This window comes from Papilio xuthus, unplaced genomic scaffold (genome assembly GCF_000836235.2).
Source record: "Papilio xuthus unplaced genomic scaffold, Pxut_1.1 DF828952.1, whole genome shotgun sequence".
Lineage (NCBI taxonomy): Eukaryota > Metazoa > Arthropoda > Insecta > Lepidoptera > Papilionidae > Papilio > Papilio xuthus.
Genome location: NW_013529697.1, coordinates 7850723 through 7865723, shown reverse-complemented (window position 1 = coordinate 7865723; position 15001 = coordinate 7850723). Strand labels below are relative to the sequence as shown.

The following is a 15001-nucleotide window of genomic DNA, read 5'->3' as shown; positions in this document are numbered from 1 at the left end:
TTTTATGTATTTATTTTTAATTCTTTCCCCCTTTATATATTATATCTTGCACCGCTTAGTTATTACTTGCTATATATAAAGTTTGTGACGTAAATGCAATATGTTGATTGGAATAATATTAACCAAATGTAATCTATACGAAATTAATAACAAATTAATGGAATAGTTTTGCAGATTTTCTTGTTTACGTGTTGGTAACATCGATAAGCTTGAGTTTCTGAGACCAAGATCTCTGTATAAAACATATTGTCGTCCCTTTCATAATCATTGTCAAAATAAACATAACAATATGTTTTAAAGAGTTTCGGCCAACATCTCAAGAAGCTCTCGCTAAACAGTTGGATTAAGGGCCCGATACAAAAGGCAGTAATCCTAGAAACCGCACGCATCGTGAGAAAGTTCCTGTCTCTGCAGCCCTTACCACTGGTTGTTTAAGTCATGGGACTCCGCAGCCGGTGGTGCTCTATTTTTAACATAATATATTTTGTATAATTTTTATTTTATATATGAAATGTAATATATTAAGAATAAGGTTAATAAATGAATAAGTGTGTTTTAAACAGACTTTGATCTGAGAAACCCGCAGTAAGGTGCAAATGTTATTAATTCTGCCACTAATTTCCTTATACAGCGGTATCTCTATAATATAAACATTGATAGCCGAAGAGACGGAAGAGGGGACGCACATAATGAGAAAATTTCCCGTTCATATGCGTCCCCTCTTCTATCAAATCTACTTCCCCTTTCCCATATTTTTCTCAAAACAAAAGGATAGGACGGCAAAAAGGACTAAAATTAAGACTCCGGCATGTACACTTATCATATAAAACGCATAATTACTTCGAATTTACGTCTGTCTTGTTTGTGGTCGTGGTATTTAATTACGAGCAAATGCATTAGAGCCCTCGCACACTAGACTTTTAGCCGACCGATAGTTTGATCGTGCGCTTAATCAGTATGAACATGTAATCGGTATATTGTGCGCCCCACCATAAAGTCTATCGACTAATCTAGTGTGCGGGAACTCTTATAGCTGTATTTAGCCTGTGTAGTGTAGTCTATGACAAGTTTGCGATCTAATTGCATTTTGAGTGTCGGATTGTCGACACTAATATGCTGGATATAAAAAACAGAATGATTTGATTTTTTTTTAATTTATGTCATTCGATTCGTATACCCCTGTTGTGTTGAACCGGTGACAGAACGAGTTTTTGTTGGCTTATTTATTTTTAAAATTGATTTAATTTTGATCAGTGAGGCCAGACAAAATCAGTCCAAATTTATAGGTTAAATTCATGACATGCACGTGACATATGGACTGTTGTTCATCATCAGCTCACTATACGGTCCCACTGAGGGGCTCAGAGCCTACCTTAAGTCAGCTGACTAGGCTATAGTCAACCATGCTGGCCTAGTGCGGGTTGGTTGACATCACACATATCTTAGAATTTATTTTCAGATATGTGCAGGTTGCATTACGATGTTTTCCTTCACTGTAAGAACGTCCATAAATGTACATATGTAAATCGAAAAACACATTGGTTCATGGCGGCTTCGAACCTATGATCTGCAGATTACAAGTCAAGTGCTTTAACCCCTGAACCACGACGCTCTAGACAGTTATTGTCGCTTCGATTTTTGACTTTTCGATTAGCAACATCGCTAACAATAATCATAATCTTATAATTATCACCATTACTTGTATAATAAAGGTATTTTAACGATAACTTATCTTATATGTTATCAAAAATAATGTATTTCGTTTGATTTCCTTCACGGCGATGTTGTGCGCGCGTCCAAAGAACAAATACAATTCAGCTGATAATATTGTTGTTTGCACTTGTAACCGTGAATTCGAATTATCGTGACGAATGCATAAAATATATTATCTTTTTTTTAATGACGTGAGACAGTGGACACTTTCTTTTGACGTTGTTCAAATTTTTGAACAAAGTAATGTGAAGAAACAAACGTTTGTTAGTGGTTTTGTAAGTGTCCATTGTCTTTACTCTTGGTGTCAACGTCAAACTATTTGGGAAACATTGACGCGTCAACTTTTTCCTGTCTATTGTACAATGACGATTCAAATTGTTTTGTTTTGATGATTCAATTGTTTTTAATGCGCGGAACATCGATTATGAAAGACTGGATTGCCGTTTATCCAAACGTCCTATGGTAAAACGGAGATGGAGGACATTAACCGTCTAATTCTTGTACATCATCATCAGCTCGGAGATTGCCCTAAATTAGGAGTTGACTTCACACATATCTTTAAATTTGAAGGTTGCATCACGATGTTTTCCTTCACCGTAAGAACGTCGGTCGTACATATGTAAATCGAAAATTGAAAAATATATTGGTTCATGGTGAGATTCGAACTCAGGACCTGCAGATTACACGTCAAATGTTTAACCCTTGAGCCATCGATGCTTTACTTCTAATCCTTGATGTGTTGTCAGTGGAAATCATTAACAGTCAAGGTTTACAGTTGATTTTGTAACGTAAAACCAAACACTATTATATATTTTTAATACCGACTAAATAGTTATTCATATTTAAATTGAATTATAATCAATGTAAATTAATATAGCTTAATTATAATTTGAAACATATAAAGATACATAAAATATATTTTAACTCATAAACTAAGATCATTAATCGATGTTTTCAGACTCAATTCCTTGTATAACTTACTCTGTCATTACCTTTGGCTGAACAGAGATAACAGTATGTTTTATACACGGATTTTGTTTTTAAAAACCCACGATTACAGACAAGATGAACATAATATGATTCGCGGTGAACCTTGGAAACTATTTTGTTTTTTTTATGTAAGGGACTGACGAATCAAATCTAAGTTTTTGAAATGATGTGCAGAGATTAGAATAATAAAAGTCACTGTTCCGTTTCACGATGTGTATTGTTGTCGCTATCAGTTAAGACAATGTTTTACGGACGGTATTTTGAATGCAAATATATAATTAAGTAACGTATTTGCTTGGCATTTTCAGTTTTAATTTTTGATTAACGTTTATATAAAAAGAAGTATACGTGTACCGCGTAACATGATTCTAAGCGCAATATTTTTATTGATACTAGCTGTCGCTCGCGAGTTTAAAAAATAGCCGATTTAAGACCTACTGAATGTGCATATAAAATGTCATAAAAATGGAGTATGATAACTAACATTGTGACACGTGAATTTTATACATAAAAATATTCATTAAAATAGTCAGCCTACATGTGCCTTGACGTTTAGTTTTTATGTTACTATTCAATGTAAAAATTATACGATACGACAACTATAATATTAATTAAAAAATAAACGGAATAGTAAATTTCATAAAAATGCCAATGACAATCCTTTCTTGAAACGGTGTTCGCGAAATCCGGTCTTAGCAGTGTGCAGTCGTGATCTGCCCGGGCAGGTCGGCTGGGACTTGTGAAGTGTTAGTAACTACATAAGTGTTATGGCGCGAGAAGAGAGACTAGGTCTTCGGATGCATTTAGATGCTCTAATCCAGGGATGCGCGGAGCCAACCTGGTTAGTCAGAACCAAAGGCTTGAAGGTCCGGAATCGAATACACTCCGGGTGGGTTAAAGCTTATTTTTGTTAACCTTAATGTATGAAAAATATTTGGATACTACGGTTATCAAATTAATTGCTAATTAAGATAAAGTTTGTATAGATAATGTGGTCGTCGTCGGATCGAAGCACAGTGTGCGGTGTTTCTCATTGCAATTTAGGACGTTTTTTTTGTTGTTATGTGTTTAAAATTTCAGTTTTAATATCGATTAGTGATACAAAGTGATTTGAAGGTCTCCTCAACTTTTGTCAATAAAATGTAAATATTTTAACCTTCATTATTATGTATAAATTGCACTGTAATAGTTGTAAATTAAAATACATTTTTGATAACTAACAATTAGAACTAACATGGATGTATCAGTGTAAAAGATAATTGTTTTATTAAACATAAATTATGCAATAACTAGAATATTTATATGATTATTTCAAATGTTAATTATATTAACAATACACGTGCAACACCCACAAATATTTTTTTTATTAATTAATTATTTTCCGCCATTTTTTATAAGCTATATTTTATCTACAAAATAAAGTAATTATAAAGACAAACACAATATAAATAGTTACGAAAAATTCTTAATTCAATTGGTTCGTTAAATTAATCGTCAACCGCGATTTCTTTCGCTTCAAATTTTAAGTGGCATCTAAATTACTACTGGCTGTAAACTATTCCGAAAATGAATCCCAATAACTATTCTAAATGCAAACTTTCATATTAACATGAGGGTCGGTTGTACAGTGGTAAATATGTCTGGGTCGACCTCCGCCTTATACGAATGTGTCAGACGTTTTTACGGTGAAGGAAAGCATCGTAATCTGCACACGTCTATAAGGAAATTCTAAGTTACAATCACCCCTAACTTAGAGTACGCTTGAATCCTTGTGGCTGTTTGAGCTGACGTGTAATTAAGTTTGTTTTTTAGAATGGTGGAAGTATATTCTTGTTTATTATTACTTATTACATTTTATTATATCTTATTGTAAAGTTATTGCGTCATAATTTGCAAAACACGCTCGTTCCTCGTCTTGTTGTCCTTTACTTTCAAAATCAACGTACGTAAATACTTTAAAAATAGCGCTGCATGTTTTTATTGTAATGCTTTTTTTAATTTAAGGTTAGTTATTTACCAGCAAATAGATAGCTACATGAGCTTGCTCTTACGGTGAAGGAAAACATCGTGACGCGAGGTGCACATATCTGAGATAAGTGTGAAGTCAACCAACTACTAGGCTAGCGTTGTTGACTATGCCCTAGTCACCCCTAATTTAGGGTAGGTAGGATAAGCTGATGGTGATAGATTGTAATATGATATTAGTTATCTCATCATCGGCTCGCCTGATACCTCGACCACACAAAAGACAGATGTAAAGTGGAAGAAATTGCGGGTAGTCTGATGAGTGTGCGCGGTGGAGGCATAATTTTAGTCTTTCTCTTTCCATCCTTTACTTATAAGAAAACAGTGTAAAGGGGAAGTGGATTTGACAGAGGATGGGACGCATAGGAATGAGAAATATTCTCTTTATGTGCGTCGACTCCTTAGATTAAAGGTAGGCAACGCATCTGCAATTCCGTATGGCTATGGGCAGCGGTCGCTTCGCTAATTCGGCGATTCCAGGTAGCCGTTTGCTCGTTTGCCACCTAATAATATATAAAAAAATTGTCTTCCCGCTCTTTCTTTCAAACAGAAACTGAAAGAACAATATATTTTCTTACGGGATGTGTTGTAAAACTCATGAGACAAAGTTGAATACTTAACATAAGGAGAATAGTTACTACTTTTGTCCATATTCCTAGCTAGCGCGTACCATCTTTCGACCACATAATCACTTAACATCAGAGCGTGCTCAAGCGCTAGCTAATTCAATATAAAAAAAATGAAATATTACTTAAGCAAATCAAATTGATTACATCAATAATATTCACTTTTATTTTATTTAAATATATTCTAGGTATAAAAAAAGTTAATAATAATATTTTTATTCACAAAGACCCGTAAATGTCATAGCTCGTGCCTATTTGCGTAATGATTGCGCGTGCCTATTGCAGTGATTAAGTGTCGTGTAATTAAAATGCGGAAGACCTGTCTTTTATATTTAATAATATATGTATTTTTGAAATTTGAAAATTTACATAGCTGTAAAAATGTCTAATATTAAAAATCTACATATTATAATCATCTGTTATTAGACACCCATAAAAGGAATTAAAAATTATTTTTTGTCATATTTAAGACTCTTCTCTAGCGTCCTCGGAACTTTTGTTTATTAGAGAAGAGGATGTATAGAAAAAAGATTTCCAATGCATCCCTTAACCTACAAAATTCTCCATCTGAAGGAGACTATACTTTACTCTCCAGTTGACGTCTGTCTTCTGTTTGGTCGTGGTATTTAACCATTCCAGCCGACCATTCGTGTTGCATCTAATGCTGATTCTACCATTGTCAAATCCTACTTAACTTTGATTGATTTCCATTGATTTAGAAATGGATGTTGTCAAAAAACTCACGATAAGAAAATATTTATTTAAATTACGCTTCGACAAGTCTGTAGCTTAACTGCGCACAAAAAATCTACAATTTCGTGTTCACGCTGAATCGTTACATGTTAATAAAAAGATCAAAGCTGATTAGTTTATGGACTTGAACTACATAATTATACTACAAAACGTCGATATATGCTAAAAAGACTATACATGGAAATAAACGTGAATAATGCACCGTTTACACGAGGTGAGACTCGCGCGTGCGAGCGACTATTTTCAGCCAGTTGAAATTTTTTTTAACGCAAAAATCACCTTATAAACTCAACGAGACAGAGAATAGTGTAAACACATCGTGAGAATGATGAAAAGACAATCGTCAATAATTTGAATTTTGAATCCCGAATCTGACGAAAAATGAAGCTATTTGTTCACAATATTCTATTTTCCAGCCCAAACAGTTTCACGAACAATTACCGCCTAACGATAGGCCTGTAGTGTAAAAAGTTTATGGAACAATCAACTTAATATATAATCGCTTATATTGTGCGAGTTAATTTAAACAATGTCTGTACTTGTTTAAATTATCTGGAGTCGGTAGTTCTATTAGGTGTTTCCTTTTCTCACGTATTTAACTCTGCACGTGTATACAAGGCCTAAGATAGATTATATATAGTATATTAATAAATAATTAATGAATATCTGAATTTTAAATAACCTAAATAGCAGGTATAGGAGAATAAAATTAGTGGCATGCGTATAATCATTGCCCGTTATCTAGTTTTAGAAGCAGACAAGTTACAAAAAACGTTGCATTCTAAATTGATTCCAATCAGTGTAGGTGTATCCTATGAACTTCGTAAGATTTTTTCAATATAAATATACTAGTTGTCGCCGGCGAATCCGTCCACGCGGTGTAAAAAAACATAATTATTAGCCTATGTGTTCTTCCAGACGTTCTATATGAATGTCAAATTTTATCGAGATCCGTTCAGCTGTTCTGGAGATACTTTCAAACAAACATTCATCTAAACATTCACTTTTATAATATATTAGCTGTCGCTCGCGACTCCGTCCGCGTGGATATATAAAAAAACGTAATATATAGAAAAGTTAAATAAAAAGCAGCTCTTCAAGGCATAAATTCGAAAAAAAAAGAATAGTATCCTATGTCCGTCTCCTGGCTCTAAGCTACCTCCTCACCAATTTTCAACCATATAGGTAAAGCCGTTCTTGAGTTATAAATAGTGTAACTAACACGACATTCTTTTATATATATAGATTAGTAAGATGAGACACCGGTGTCGGTCACTTACTAGTTTTAGAGTCCGTCTGGGCTTTTTTTTGGATTATTGGGGCTGCGATTATTTCGCGGATCGTCGTTTGTTTAATGGTTGTCCGAAAATCTGTGGTTCCCTTTTGTAATGGTTGCTGTAAGCCAGTCTTTCCCAAAGTGGGCGGTAACGCCCCCTTGTGGGCGCTGCAGGTCTCAAGTAGCGGGTTATAGTAAAAGTTTCGTTTAGAATTCTCCGTTAATATACATATATAGGTCACAATAATTAATTTAATTTGAAGTTATAGTGGTTATTAAATATGGGGGCGCTAAAAAAATATTTATTCTCAAAATGGGCAGTGGACAATATAAGTTCGGGAACCACTGCTGTAAGCCAATATTCTGACAATATAATTTCTTGACATGTTATTGCATAAAGTTGTGAAACCTTTGTAATTTAAGCCAGGGTCATTTATTTATATTCTCATTTTATTTTTAACTTGATTTTTTTTAAATAACTATTGCGGTCAGAAAATAAAATTTTTTATACTAATCTTGATCCGGTTTCGGTTTCAATTAATTCTATGCAAAAAGTCTTACAACTAATTCATTTTCTTATTTAAATATGTTTTTGGCATGTATTATACTAATGAGTTTATTATTCTTCTGCAATACAATCTCGTCTTATCTTTTATATAAAACTAGCTCTTGCCACTTGCCACGATTGGATTCGTCAGCATTTATAATAAATAGTCTTAGTTATTTTCGCATATTTAAAGTACCTTCCAATAAAATCAGGTTCCATCGACACCATCTCGATGGCTGGCAATCCACAACCGTGCGGTTTGCGCGATACTTCCTGCCTCGCACAGCAGCGTTGTGGAATGGTCTGTCCTCAGCGGTATTTCCAAACCGCTACGACTTAGGGTCCTTCAAGAAGCGAGCTTATCACCATCTCAAAGGCCGGCAACGCATCTGCGGTTCCTCTGGTATTACTGATGTCCATGGGCGTCGTTGAACACCTCGGTGTTCCCGCTGCTCGTTTGGCCCCTTCTATTATAAAAAAATGTCCCGTCAATTCGTTTCGAAAATTGCAGAAAAAAACAGTTTTTTTTTCGTAATGAGCAACGCAAATACGCGCTTTTTTCTCGATACGTCACTCCAACTTTATTATAAGAATATAGATAATTATCTTATGCCTGCGGAGATGCCTTCTAATATACCCATCCATACATGAAAACATTTACATTTATAATATTAGTAAGATTAAATCTCCTCTTGAGAATTCGATGTATAATCGCATGAGTGGATAGCGGACGGATTTGCTTAATCAAATAAATATAAGGTAGGTAAGTGGTTTGGAATTTTTGTTTTTTTATAAAACGTGTTTTTTGCGTTATATTTATATATATGATACAATATAAAATGTTTTACCGTTACAAATTATACGAAGATCTGTGGCACGGAATAGACGTGAATAGCTATATCTTTAATTAAAAATAAATTGTTACCTTATTACAGGAAGAAGTCTTAATAAGTGTTTTAAAATCAAAATAATTAAATAAAATATTCGAAGGAACAGAAACTCTGCAATCAATATATCTGTAGTCTTTATAAAAAAATGTTCGATTCCAAAAAAAGACCTTCAAAAACATTTGAATAGCGCATACCGTGCTACGTCAGCTGTTGTAGAGCTTTTTAATCGATGTCTACGAACGTCTACGATGACTAATATTATACAATATTTTGTTATTGTTCGTTACAATCAAATCGAATCCGCTATTCGACTATTGTCGACCATAACCTAGCGCACGCCTTGACCTGTTTGTTTTTTTTATTATAAGGAGGCAAACGAGCAAGCGGCCACCTGAATCCGCCGAAACGGTGAAGCGACCGCAGCCCATAGACATCCGCAATAGCAGATGAGTTGCTTACCTTTAATCCATGGTGGTAGAGATGTACAAACAAATAATTTTTCACCTTTTACTCTACGGCCTCCGGAACACGCACTCATCAGACGAAACGTGGAAACTCAACTTCACGAATATCTTCTGTGTGGTCGTGGTATTTGCCCGGTCGAGCCAGCCCATCCTTGCAACAGATGTTGTTGGCGTCTACCACTGTTAAAATGAATTATTCCAATAATTAGCTTACATTAAAAAAATAGTGATATCTTTGGCTTGGTTTTCTTCTAGCATAAAAAATGGTGCACTAATTTTAATGTTCTTCATCAGGACCCAGAGCAGATCCAACATGGTGTCAATAGCAGTGAAGAGTGGCTTCCTGATGGGCTTCGGCGCAGTGTTCGTGGTGGTGGGAGCCGTCATGGTGGTCTACTGGCCCACGATATTTTTCGCACAATTACAAAAGGTTAGTAGGATTTACACACCATAGAGGAATGAGCAATTTTAAGTTGTTCACAAAGTCTAAAGACATACTAATTAACGGTAGCTTAATAGTGCCTCCTGATGATGTAAAAAAATGTTTAAAAGGGTCCTTGTTGCAGCCGTCTTGTCATGCCTTATGTTTGTGTGTAATTTTCTATGTGCATGTAAGTTTGACATATTTTGTAGTAGAGAATTACCCGCGATAGCAGCGCCCCTCACACCGGACCGGATGCGCTTGAGGCATTGTAGCAATCTCTATCATTGACATTTATCGTTAATATTTTATGTTTTAAGTTATTTTCAAATTACTATATATTTTATTGCCTCTAAAATTTTCAAAGATAACAAAATCTTATTAAATACGGAACTTTGAAAATGAATAAAAACATTTAAATAAATAAATAAGTTTAACATTAATAATGTTTTTTTTCTGCAATAGATATGTATGTAAATTTGTGTGAATGTAACTCATTAATAAATTTACGAAATTTATTAATGTTTCTAATTAAAATAAAGTGACTCGATAAGTGCGAATATTACCTTAGTTTTAGGATGATTAAAAAAATGAATCAAAATTCGTAGCTTTTCTGTTCGTTTGAATAAAACAAACTAGCTATATATGTATAAAAAAAAAACGAGCAACGTGCTTAAAAATAAATGCTACATTCAAACATTGATAATTTGCCTAGTAACAATGGCGCTGCTATTGCGGTTACTTCTATCATATAATATATAAAACCTATTTAGGTGTAGACAATGCCATAAAAAACACGGCAGCTATATTCAATGATCTACATAAATAGATAGGGGCTATTAAGACATTGTATTTTGTGCCTGTTCGACATTCACCATTTTAGCGCAGATAATAGAGGTTGGTAGCGGTTGTGAGGATACAAATTAATAATAATGGTATAATTAACGGTCTGGAATACCGATAGACGCTATTAAGTCTTATCCTAATCATCTAACCTATCCATTACTGAGATCATTGGCGGCTGTACGACAAAAACTTGTGACATTTTGACATTGATTGGGATGGCGTTAGTGTGCTTTTATAATTTAGTTTGACTTATAGCCCACCGGGTCAGATATCCTTCTATATCTATATAGAATATTGACTTACATACATTAAAACATTAACTTAAAATAGCATCGCTTCTATTTTTGTTTTATTTTTTTTTTTATAAAAATATTATAATAGCAGATTTTTTTGTAAATTAACTAATATTTCTTTAACCATTCCAACTAAGCTCTAGGCTTGTGCTAGGATATGGTTTACGACAATAGTCGAATGTCGGGTTTCGAACCCCCGACCTCGTGGTCGGAAATCCGTACCCTTAACCATTAGGCTATTGACGCTTTTTTAAATGTTGTAATATATTTATGTATCAAAAAATCAAAATAAATTAATTGGTGATAACAGCAGTAGATGTTGAATATATTAATTATGTTATAATTCATATATTAATAACTATTAAAATTAATAAAATAATTTTTACATATTAAATTCACGACTTTAGCGCGTGCAATTTACTATTATGCAAGGATTAATTTTGCTTTATTATTCATATCACGGATTTTTTATTTACCTATCTAGTTGCAAGCTTATATACAGATATATTTGCATTTATTTATCAAAAATATAAAATTATCATAATCCAAAGTGATATTTAAACATACATAGACAAAGTGGGTGTGCATACGCAGACCTTGCTTTTGACTTAATTATGAATAATTTCAGATTAGAAAATATCTATTCGATCTAGATTTAATACGATGTAATAATTATATGTATCTGTAGAAATATTTTTATTTGAATCACAATAGGGTAATTTTTTTGCTATGTAGGTTTCACCACGGTAAAACTAGTTTAAACATTTGAAGTAATTGATGCGTCGTGTCATTCGATTTAATCCCATGAGTGTCATAGGCAGTGTTATCAGAACACAATACATAAAATGGAAGTAGGTAATAAAATTCATGTTTAGAAAAACATGGAATTTGAAAATCCGTAATTTTTTTTTTGCACTTAATATCAAGTATATTCTAAAATATGACGCTATAAAAGGTTAATGCATTTTTTTCTGCGAGTCGTTAGTTGTGTTGTGCAAAGAAATTCTTCGATAAGTTTTTATCTTATGATTTGAGTAATGTTGACTTTATAAAAGAAAAAAAAGTGTTGATGCTATTTCGTGACACTGGCAGACGAGAATAGATTTTAAAATTACTGAAAAATTTAAAAAAAAAGTGAACTAAAAAGGTCGAAATGCATCACGTCGCGTGTACTGGCCATGCACTTCCGGGGTTGGTGTTGCCGCAATCATTTTTTTTTCTAATTATAATTTGGTTTACACAGATGATGATGCTAACAAAGACGTCAACTTCGTTCTCAATATGGCGAGAGGTGCCCATACCGATGTATTTGGAATGCTATATGTTTAACATTACAAACGTGGATGAAATTCTCGCCGGTAAGAATGTCACGCTGAAAGTCGAGCAGCTGGGACCTTACGTGTTTAGAGAACAACATACTAAGGTAAGTTTACATTTTATAACTTCTATATGCAGTCGACGTGGCATTCACTTATAATAATAGCTTTTTTTTATATTATATCATAAGGTGACAAACGAGCGGGCGGCCACCTGAAATCGCTGAAATAGCGAAGTGACCGTTGCCCACAGACATACGCAATTGCATATACGTTGCCTACCTCTACCCGACAGATGAGAGGATGCACAGAAAGAAAATACTTTCCCTTCCCATGCATCCTCTCATCCGGAAAGTCCTTACTTCCCACCCTTTCCTTATAAGAAAAAGGGTGGGAAGGGAAATAGGACTAAATTAGGCCTCCGGGACGCACACTCATCAGACTGTACGCGGAATTGCTTCCACTTGACGCCTGTCTTCTGTGTGGTCGTGGTATTTCACCGGGCGAGCCGGGACAATTCGTGCGAAGATGTTAAAGCGTGCTCTACCACTGTTGAAGTAAGCTGACAGTAAGCCCGAATGTACAAAAAAGTCCATAGAGAGAGTTCTCTTCGTCGGTAACGAGACTTAGGTTAGGTGCACACTAGTAAGTCTGAGCCCGACACACTCATTCCATGTCTGAAAGGCATTTTTTTCAATCTATAACAAAGTGGTAATCACGAAGTTGAGCTTTGTAAGTCATTTTAAGTATAAAAAATCCGTAAAGTCGATGCCCTCAAATTATTCAGTACTGTCCAACAATTTCGACGAAATATTATCAAAACATTGATATGGATGCATGACCTAACAGATAACACTGGATTTGCACAAAAACTGTCGTTAGCTGTGATATTGTAGACCCAGCTTTACAATTACATATTATACGATTAACCTTGGGTTTCTGATACCAAACGATTGTTATCTATATTTTGTCAAAGATAATGACAGGGATATATTATACAGAGATTTCGTCTCAGAAATAAACGGTAAATGATTTAACATTTCTATAATAAATTTTCTAAGATAGTAGAAACACACACACGCTCGCACGCACCCATAATCCGTGTTGAGTGTAGGCAATTCTTCGACAGAGATAACGCTCTACGAAGCCAAATGTAATGAATTGTCTCTTTCTATCAATATAGAAATTATAGCAACGTTATAATTATCTTATTGTGATTGAGTTGAACGTTATAATACCTATGTTTATTAAATCATGTATTGTTTCATACATGTTTTACATAATATAAGCGACAACACAGTTTACGAAATATACATAAAAACATACATATAACGACACACGTTTGTAGAATCTAGAGAGAAACAATGCTCTCTTGTATTAAAAAATAACGTCATCCCTTTTATTCTCATTAATAAAAAAGAGACAACAATATATAAACCTTAGTCGGGAAAAGGTAATTCGGTAAAGAAATAATAGGATTCGAATCATTGACCGCTTGAGGACTTGCAACCACTGAACGATGCAACATTTAGTTACTTTGTACGTTTTGTAAATTGATAAAAGTATAATTGCTATGTTATTTGTTTAGTTTTAACATTCGAGATACGATGGTAGGGGTCACAGATTTATTATTATATAAATTTATTTTGTTTTAAATCAATTTCCAATTTAAACAATAATATTAATTATTCAGCAACTGTCAGGTTCAACGGTAATTAAATGATTACATTTAATTATTTGTTGTTCAACTTGCTCTCGCACGCGAATCCGTCTGTGCGGAATTAAAACACTCAATTAGTAGCCTATGTGTTCTTCCAGACTGTGATCTACATCTATGCCAAATTTCAGCAAGATCTATGCAGCCGTTCTGGATATAACTTCAAACAAGCATCCATCCATCTAAAAATTCGCATTAATAAAAATTTATTTATCATATATATATATATATATATATATATATATATATATATATATATATATTAACAACAGAACACCACCGGCTGCGAAATCCCATGACTCAAACATCCCAGTGGTCAGGGCTGCAGAGACAGGAACCTTCTCACGATGCGCGATTATATAATATGACATTAGTAAGATTTTTTGTGGTAGAAAAGTCATATTAACGATCAAAACTTGTAATTTTTTTACCTCAAATTATCTTGACTTACTATTTAATTTATTTTTAGTATAAATTTAACCTCAGTGTTGCCATATTATGAAATTATTGTTCTACAAAATAAAAATATGCTATACAATACAAGAAAAATGTCTATTAACCGTGGGTTTCCACAGTTGTGCGATTTACTGACGATTAATTAAATTGAGATAAATATTTTAACATAAACATGTCATTGTAATAATTTACGTAGAAATCAGAAAAATTTTAATAGTTTTCAATAATCTTGTCTATAAAGGAATAATTTAAATAAAAACCTCCTAAATTATATTAATTATAAATACATTGATGTCTTTAGTTCCCACGAGAATATAAACGTAAGCTTCCACTGACGAAAGACGTCAAAATATTTTTTAAACTCTTTTTAATTTGTTAAATAAAAATGTATGTTGGCATAATAGATATGCCAAGGCCAAAGTGGAAATTGTAATTGCTGTCTGCTTTTTTTGTTACTATAAAAAAACCATATGTGTATTTTATGTTAATTTTATTTAATATATATTTTATATCTTCTAATTTCGACCATGTTTTGCATAAAGCAAACTTGCACAAACAACTATTTCTGATATGTAGGCTATTTTTTGTTGTATTTCAAAATTATATTTATCGTGTCGTTTCAAGTTACATCTCAATTTTGAGGTCTTATCTTCTCTTATCAAGTTTTA

The 15001-nt window shown here is 33.6% G+C and overlaps 1 protein-coding gene across 6 annotated transcripts in view; it reads left to right on the top strand.

Moving 5' to 3' along the window:
- Positions 1-15001, top strand: part of SCRB3 (scavenger receptor class B member 3) — a 33643-nt gene that overhangs the window by 5983 nt on the left and 12659 nt on the right. The window contains exons 1-4 of one of the 6 annotated variants that reach the window (XM_013323148.1): positions 3383-3592; positions 9189-9266; positions 9579-9714; positions 12088-12267. In XM_013323148.1, the coding sequence (XP_013178602.1) occupies positions 3471-3592; positions 9189-9266; positions 9579-9714; positions 12088-12267 (516 nt within the window). In that variant the 5' untranslated portion in view covers positions 3383-3470. Of the gene's footprint in view, positions 1-3382; positions 3593-3699; positions 3846-9188; positions 9267-9578; positions 9715-12087; positions 12268-15001 lie in introns of those variants that run through there. The other 5 variants (XM_013323166.1, XM_013323192.1, XM_013323157.1 and 2 more) reach the window with 5 other exon arrangements.